General features: G+C 36.0%; 1 protein-coding gene across 1 annotated transcript; it reads right to left on the bottom strand.

Moving 5' to 3' along the window:
* Positions 1 to 360: 360 nt before the first annotated feature.
* On the bottom strand, positions 361 to 7,485 carry LOC148597343 (uncharacterized). The gene is made up of 3 exons (XM_088563988.1): positions 7,393 to 7,485; positions 1,619 to 4,930; positions 361 to 435 (listed from the first exon to the last, which is right to left on the bottom strand). The coding sequence occupies exons 1-2, from the start codon at positions 7,448 to 7,450 to the stop codon at positions 1,641 to 1,643; spliced, it is 3,348 nt and encodes a 1,115-aa protein (XP_088420114.1). The 5' UTR covers positions 7,451 to 7,485; the 3' UTR covers positions 361 to 435; positions 1,619 to 1,640.
* Between the last annotated feature and the right edge of the window lie 1,527 nt (positions 7,486 to 9,012).

Raw genomic sequence — 9,012 nt, 5'->3', positions numbered from 1 at the left:
ATGGCAGGCAACTTGATAAGTCTCGGGGAAATCCAGATTGTCTACGGATGTCAAAGTCGCAGTATATTGTATGATTTCGGGTATGTCACAATTTATTTACACATCTGTTTATATGCATAAAAATCTATATTATTCATTGTGCTTTTTGTTCTTCCTTTTACATTTGGTTTTATTGATTAACGTGTACACAAATCATAATAATAATGTTGCTCCAGTTTCCCTTTCAGACTTCAGATTATCTATTCTTTCTTTTTTGTTTGTTTTACGAAATTATTTTTCCCATATTTTTACAAAATAATGCACTCCGAAAATTAATTGTGTAAAATAAAAAGAAACACTGTTTACAGTAATAGATATAAATATTAAAACCACATTTATTATACAATAAAAACTTCAACAACAGGCGGTATTCCTCTATGCTACTCAGTGGAACTTCTGAAACAAAATTAAAAAAAAACAATATCAATACTCGTAGAAATGTGATTGATTGATTAACTAATGATTACGGTTAAAGTCCTATGGAAAATATTTTGTTCATTTCCGGACAAGAAAAATTGACAATCGAACAGACCCCGCTTTGTATTAGACCAACATGCTGACAGATCTTTATTGTGCAACCTCACGGAAGCAGCAGCCCTCAGGCTTGCAACCACACACGGACACAAATTCTGACGTGTGAGCCAATCACAAAGTAAAAATGAGACGGGTTTTAATCAAAATGAGCCTTACGTTAGATAGACCGCAGGTGTTTCATATCTTGTCATCATTTTTGGGTGTGATTGTTTTAATAGATAAAAGGGATCATATATCGCTCGAAATATTCTTAAACATTCAGATAATAGTCCTGTCATTGAGGTTTGTTAGAAAAAGTGAGCCCATGTTATAAACTGGTTAAGGATAGAGTCTGGGTCATCAAGGCTAATACTAAATAAGCTTATGTCTGCAGTTATTTCCCTTTCTGTCGGTTTATTGTATGTAAAACAGTGGGTAAAATTGGAGAATAAGACGCGGATGGAGTATCTAAATCATATTCCAAAACGAATTTTACTTTGTAGATATAATTTTGATAACGTTATGCCATTCAAGCCTTTTAGGAAAAAAATTGTGACATAAACACTAACTTTAGAATCATACTTAATCCTTAAACAAAGACAACCTTGTATAAAATAATGGTTAGGTTTAAAAAAAAAAAAGTTTTTTTTTTATTCAATTTTTTTTCTATTTATTGACTGATTTCGCCACAGTGGCAATTGTTTGACATTCATGTAACATTTATTATGACTTGAACTTGTTTCGAACGGACACCTGTCTACTTCAACAACCAGACAACGAAATTACAATTAAACATATGACTACAATATCTCGGCCATAGTTTAAAAGTAATTGAAATTATAACCTATCAAATACACATTATGTATTTGTTCTTATTTAAACCATTTTCTTTACCTGAATATGTCAAGGAGGTTTAAAAAAAGTATTGTACACTAAAGAACAAAATTGCAACTTTCAATATTTATAATTATTGTTGGCAATTGAATACATGACAGAATAAAAATACCAAAGTTATAAATAGTGCAATATTGACATTCGAATATTAATTTAAAATGATTACTCTCACCTCAATTTTTTCGTGAAACTGCTTAAATGTCGAAATAAATCAGCTTCTGTTTTTGACCATATGGTTTACCTCTACCAAAAGCTGGAAAATCATCATAGCCATATGGATCAGGAAACCTTCGTGTTGGAGGGACAAATCTTTGCCTAGCATTCCTTAAGAACTGCTGTTGTCTCTCCATTTGGCCAGGACTCATGGTTGGGACCCGAAGTATTTCAGCAGCGGCATTGCCACCAAGCATCTCCTTAAGTGTGTCTGCAACAATATTTCTTAAATCATCTGCAGATGGGGATGTTTCTGCTGGAGGAGGAACTGATTCCTCTTTGTCTGCTTGAGCTTCAACTATAGGGGAAGTTGGTGCTGGAGTTGGAGCTTCAGTTGGTGCTTCCGTAGGAGCTTCAGTAGGTGCTTCAGTTTGTGCTTCAGTGGGAGCTTCAGTTTGTGCTTCAGTGGGAGCTTCAGTTGGTGCTTCAGTTGGTGCTTTAGTTGGGGCTTCTGTTGGGGCTTCTGTTGGTGCTTCTGTTGGGGTTTCCGTAGGAGCTTCAGTTGGTGCTTCTGGTGCACTTTCGGACTCCACCGGTTCATCGGGCTTTCTTAGATCTTTCATCATCTGTAATAACATTAATTGCGTTTGTTGCTGCAGCATCATCATGATGCTGTTATCATCTCTTTTGGCATCAGCTAAAGGTGCTGCAGTAGTTGTAGGTTTAGGTTCTTGTTCTGATGCAGTGGTAGTTTCTTGCTCTGTAAAAGCTGTAGTTGTTTCTGGTTTTTCAGATGTAGTTGGTTCTGTCTCCTTAGATGTTGTAGTGGGTTCTGGCTCTTCGGGTCCAGATGCAGGTTCTGTCTCTTCAGATGCGGACGTGGTCTCTACATCTGAAGATGATGTAGTTCCTGGAGCTGTAGGTTCTGTCGGTGCTTCACTTGCTTCAGTTGCAGCTTCAGAAACATCTGCTGAGGGTGATGGTTCAGGTGATTTAGTATCCTCAGCTGACAATATTTTTTCCATCATTTTCATTAACATTTGCTGTGTCTCTGATTGTAAAGCAACCATTTTAAGCACGATTCCATGAGATGGCATTGTAGGTTTCAGCTTGTCATCTGTTGCAGCTCCTGTTCCTGCTGTAGTAGAAGGTTCTGTAGGTGTTGGAGTTGTGGTAGGCTCTTCTGTATCTGGTGATGATTTAGGTTCTTCTGCAGTGGTGGAGTCTTCTTCTAATGATGTTGTTGATTCCTCTGGTTCTGGTGTAGTTGTGGGTTTTTCAGTGACTTCATCTTCTCCCGGAGCTTTCGAAGGACTTTCAGCATCAGATTCGGAAGTTGGGTCTGTGGTCCGTGGCGTGATAGTTGAATCACCATTTGGTTTTTCATCTTGTGTAGCAGATGACGAAGCAGTTGGCATTTCATCCTCAATTTTCATTATTTTATTCACTTCACCCATTACTTGCATTAACATCTTCATCATTTCCGTTTTTATACCTCCTGCTAACTTGCTAATTTCGTCGGTAGTTGGAGTAGGATCTGATGATTCGGATTCAGTGGTTGTAGTTTTTTCGGTTGGGTCTGGTCCATCTGATGAGCGTGGGTCTGTGGATGTTTCTGTTTTGTCAGTAGAAGCTGCTGTAGATGCTGATGTTGATTCATCTGCTGATTCGGCTTCAGTGGGTGTTGGTTCTGCTGATGGTTCTGTTTGGCTTGGTTCAGATATGGGGTCAGATACTTCTGTTGACGGTTCCTCTGTTGCCTGGGTTTCTGAAGCTTCTGTTGGAGCAGAGGTTTCAGTCGATTCTGTTTGAGCAGTTGTTTCAGTTGATTTTGTTGGACCAGTTGCATCTGATGTCTTTGTTGGCTCGGTAGCATCTGGAACTTTCCTTGATTTTGGTGCCTTTGATTTTTTTGTTTCTGATGTATCAGATTGAGCAGACATTTTAGTTTGTTTTACCATTTCAAGCATAATTTGCATCATTTGAAGTTGAGTTTGTGATTGGAGCTTCATCAATTCCATTTGATCTAGATCAGCCGGAGTTGGATCAGTTGGACCGTTGCTGTCACCTTTCGGGGTTGGATCAGTTGGTCCAACTGCATCAGCAGCAGGTGTTGGATCAGATGGTTCGGTGCTGTCCGCTTTAGGGGTTGGATCTTCCCCAGATGGATCTTCATCATCAGCTGGAGTTGGATCAGTTGGACCGTTGTCACCGTTCGGGGTTGGATCAGATGGTCCACCTGCACCAGCAGCAGGTGTTGGATCAGATGGTCCATTTGCACCAGCAGCAGGTGTTGGATCAGATGGTTCGGTGCTGTCGGCTGCAGGTGTTGGATCTTCCTTAGGTGGACCTTCGTCATCACCATTTCCGTCTTCAGATGAACCATTACTATCAGCCGTCGTTGCATCAGTTGGTCCATTTATATCGGCTGCTAGAATTGGGTCAGATGGTCCATTGCTATCGGCAACTGGTGTTGGGTCCGATGGGCCGTTTGCCGGAGTTGGATCAGATGGTCCATTGCTATCGGCAGCTGGTGTTGGGTCCCATGGGCCGTTTGCCGGAGTTGGATCAGATGGTCCATTGCTATCGGCAGCTGGTGTTGGGTCCGATGGGCCGTTTGCCGGAGTTAGATCAGATGGTCCATTGCTATCGGCAGCTGGTGTTGGGTCCCATGGGCCGTTTGCTGGAGTTGGATCAGATGGTCCATTACCAGTGCCTGTTGGAGTAGGTTCAGCTGGTCCATTACCAAAGTCAGCAGTAGTAGACGATGCTGATCCGTTGTCAGCATCCTGTTGAGTTACATCAGTGGGTCCCATAGTTGGCTCAATTGACGGAGCAGTTTGTACCGTTGGTGCCGATTCTACAATGACTGGTTGGTCAAAACGAGATTTAAATCGTTTGGTCAGAAGACTTGGTCCCTTTGAAATAATTCGACGTCGGATAAAAGCTGGTCTTTTTCTGCCTGTAGGTTTGCGTCGAGAAACCGCCACTGAACGGGGAACAGCTTCGTTCTTTTGTAACCTATTTCGTTGCGATTGGGTCAAAAATCTCAATTTTATTCCTCCCGCCACTGGCGTTTTGGGTAAACGAAGTTTTATCCTTCGTCTTCTCTTTCCGGCTTGTTTAGGTATGGGATAAGAATTTTGGCTTCTCAGGTCTATCATGGGACCATCATATCTATGAGCATCGCCATACGGTCCAAGTACTTGATATGGATTATAACGGCTACAGCAAGTATTAAAGGTTCTTGGAAATTTTGGATTTTTGCAAAGTCGGGATACCATCTTTTCATCATGCTTACACCCTGTTGGTCGGCACACACACTTCAAAACTGTAATACAAAACAATAAAAAATGAACAAAACATAAAATTATGACGTAAATGACGTAAGTGCAGTTTGTCAATTTTACCTCTCTACTGTCAGAAATCCATGATTTACAAAGAAAACCGGTATCAATGGATGCTGTTTTAAAACAGAAATGTTGATACGAATGCTTGAAAGAAAAAATGCCAAAGGGTCCAAATTGCATTTTTTTTTATAAAACCACAAAACATTGACGCGTATACATTGTAATGTTTACCTTATTTTCATCGTCCCTTGAATCGGGTGAAAATAAGGATAATATTTTTAAGAATAATAAATAAGTGAACAAAAGGCACATTGCAACTTCCCCATTTAAAACATTTTACTCTTTACGAAGGCCGTAAGGCCGAAAAATTAGGCCTCACTTTCATTATTTTTATCCGTTTTATTGGTATTATAATATTATTCAACATTTCTACTAAAATCAAATGTTGTTAAAACTTTTTACATATACATAATATATGATGGTTGGTTGAAAAAAAGCATCTAAAACATTGATAGATCACATGAATCAGACATGCGTCTTCCGAAGAATCATATAAGGTATTTTTGTGCAACAGAAATATTTTTTGTTTGAATCCATTACAATTGCCGACATTTTTTGCAAAAATGTTAAAGTCTGGTTATACAGATATTAAGTAGTAGTCTTTGTAAGAATCATGCAAATTCTGTAAAATGTGATTCACCTACAAAGCTACATATTTTTATTTTTGTTATAAAGCTGCGTTATAGGTCTATATGATGAAATGTATACTTATTAATTCCAATCTGTCTGTCTTAAGGAGATAATCAACATAGAAAATCTAATAGTTTTGATTGTATTTAAATGTAATTTTCAGAGTTGTCTCCCATAATTTTGAATTCTACAGTACATTCTATATGATTTTTATCTCCTTTGAATATGGGTTGTAAAACAAACCAAATGTTACTTTATGTTTACTTTGACATTTTAAACAAAATATCAAAAATAAAAATATGTAGGCTTTCCAACCATGAATCACATTTTGCATGGTTCTTGTGTTGAGTGCTACATTACAGGTAATTTTTGTGGTATGCACTTTTGTTTACTATAGAAACAGAAACAGTTTTATCTAATGTCAGTTTAAATATCTCATATCAGTAGTGAATTAAGTTGGTTGAACGTCGATCAACTATGAAAAAATCTGAACCATATTCAGACTGATTTACAATACCAAATAGGACCAGAATTATCATTCATAAGAAAACAGAAAACAAGAGAGGCATGATGGGATCATGTGATAAAAAAATGCGTGAAAGTTCTACTGAATTTCATTCAGCGACTTTACAGGCGATTTGGATTAGAAAATGGTCCCCTTGGCCAACCAATGACCGATGATGAAAAGACACCTGTATGATTTTAGAAGGAAAATCACCTACGACCAAAGTTGGCACTTTAGATTTTAAACAATTGTCATCATGGATAAAAAGCTTTACAAATTACTTGAGATTTTATTATCAAATTAACTGTAACGGGTATACCCAGAACTGTGTTGATAAATTTAGCTATTTAGATTTTTTGTATCAATTAAAAAGTAAACTTTCATAACATATGAATGAAAATTTTATTAAAAACCATTTTTTAAAGTAATGATTCCAGTTTTAACTATCGAATATGAATATTATATTAAAAGCAAAGTTTACATTAAATGTCTAAGGAAAAAAAGAGCAAAGTTATTTAAAACCGGAAATCACCAAATAATCTATGGGCGATGAGATATTTTTTTAGTAAAGAGTAAAACTGTTATTTGATGTAACGGTGTATCAGCAATTTACAAAACAAGATGCTCTAAACGATTGCATGTAAAAGTATTAAACGTAGTTTTATACTAATTGTATAATTGTAACTTGAGGAAGCCAGAGAGCAGATTTTATTTGGCATGACAAAGCAAAGTTATTATACAGTTCAAATACTGCTTTGCATTTCTAATCGAATGTAAACCTACTACTTAAAGCTAATAATGTGGCATTTTATCTTTGAGAAATACAAACAGTGATACTGAAGGTCGTCGTTAAGAAAACGACTAACAAGAGCTTCGTAAATACAACAGGAATACCAGACTAATAAGTGGAAGAAAGAATTGGATGATACAAAATATTGTAAATACTGATCATATAAGAATCTTAAACTCTGTCTTCACTGTCGAATATTAATCCGATTGTATAACTCCTTATTTATTGGGTACCGATATATCAATTGTGCATAATGAATCTGAAAAAGAGGTTATAACACTTTCAAACTGATCACATTATTCTTGTATATAAATATTTGGAACTACGTTTAAATCTCACTTTAAAATTCACCAGAAAAATAATGTAATTATTCAGTAATCAATTAGGGAAATAAAACAAAAAATTATTGCTAAAAATGTAACCTCGTTTTCAATTCTATCTGCGAATTTCTTTCTTACCATGAGAAGATCCCACCGCTAGTATACTAGCTAGGGTGACTAGTATAACGGTATTCATCTTCACCTGTTGTTGAGCCGCCTAGAAAGCTGGATAGATTTCCCTTACATTGTTTATATATTGCCACCATTTTGAGCGAGAGATGATGAATGTACACACTGCTCAATCAAAATGTGTTGGATATTTTGTCCTTTGATGGAAAGCCTTGTGGTTAAAGCAACTTTGTTGAAGTACAACTTGCTTGTTCATTAGATGTCTTTTGTTATAACTTAAGTAGATGATTTATAAGATTTTTTCTGGTACTTCGATTGTCGTATAATAGGTGACCTATTTAGCTCGCTTTTTTCTATTATGTGTTTCGTTTCATGTTTTGCACATTTCAATGATATTAGTATTTATATATATGTATGCACTATTTGATCAATTAAGGTTTAAGATTCTTTCACTAGAGAATGTAGTCAGTTATAGACCATTTTTCATTTCTATTTGTTTGGAGTACCAGACACTACATATGAGGTATGTTGATATACAGTTCAAATAGCAATGTTTGGGGTCAAAGGAAATTTATTAAACTGACCTTCATAAAATGTTGCAATAACATACTAATTATGCACGTAGAAAACTGTGGTAAAGAAAAATTATCGTATCATATTGAAATTTAATTGAATCAAATTAAAGGTTAGTATTTTGAATAATGGCATGTATAAAGATTGGTTATAATGTGGTTTTCTGGTTCATAAATTTATCATTTTTAGGCTTATTGTCTATGGTTGTGGTTTTTAAAACCCGCATGCATGTCTTTGTCTGTATATTCATTAGGCATAACAAAGATCGCATTAATCGTTCGGTAAAGAAAACTCATAGATATCTCATTGCATTGACCTGGGAATTATACAATGTATGGTCAATAGTCGTCTGTCAATATCTTTATACGAATATAAACATAATGATAGTTATGGATAAAAAAAAATAATGGATTCTCGGAAAAAGGGAATCATTAAATTTCTAGAATATGAGAAACTTTTTCCTTTCTTACGATGTTTGTATTGTCATTATTTAATTGTCAGTTCTTATGTCAAGAGAAATAACTCCTTTAAAACGTTATATTTGGTAGGCAATAAATCATAAACACTTATTGCAATGTGAACTCCATGTCATATATATATATTTTTTCGAATTCATGACGATAGGTAATAATATTAAACTGGAAAAACTATGAGCAAAGCTCACTGGGTCATACCCTCCGCTTTCCTTTCCAGTAAACCATAAAGAGTGGCCGAGAAGTGATTTAAGCATCTAGATAAAAAAAACTAAATAAGAGGTGCCTAAAAGCATTTTGTAATAAAGAACCTGTAGAAGTTTCATCAAATTCCATTCAGCGATTTCATAGGAGTTGCGAATTCAAAGAGGAGACGGACGAACGGACGGACAGCATGATCACTATATGCTTCCCGCTTTACAAGCGGGAATTATAACTGGTACGCCATTGGCTATTCAAGTCTGTTTCGTTTTTTTTTATTTATTTTTCCCGTGATTTTATATTCATAGTTTTGATTTTTTACCATTATATAAACGTAGATATTGATAATTTACTTAATCGAACGTAGTATTTTATGTTTTAT

This window comes from Perna viridis, chromosome 15 (assembly GCF_037379345.1).
Source record: "Perna viridis isolate PV_CMFRI_1.1 ecotype Kerala chromosome 15, ASM3737934v1, whole genome shotgun sequence".
Taxonomy (NCBI): Eukaryota; Metazoa; Mollusca; class Bivalvia; order Mytilida; family Mytilidae; genus Perna; species Perna viridis.
The sequence above is the reverse complement of the archived record's forward strand: the minus strand, read 5'-3'. Positions and strand labels throughout refer to the sequence as shown.

What these genes read in the sequence shown, in the direction of transcription:
- LOC148597343 (XM_088563988.1), bottom strand. Translation starts at nt 7,450, where the DNA reads ATGAATACCGTTATACTAGTCACCCTAGCTAGTATACTAGCGGTGGGA. An exon ending in AGCGGTGGGATCTTCTCATG is followed by an intron (nt 4,931 to 7,392) that starts GTAAGAAAGAAA and finishes TTTGTATTACAG; the next exon opens with TTTTGAAGTGTGTGTGCCGA.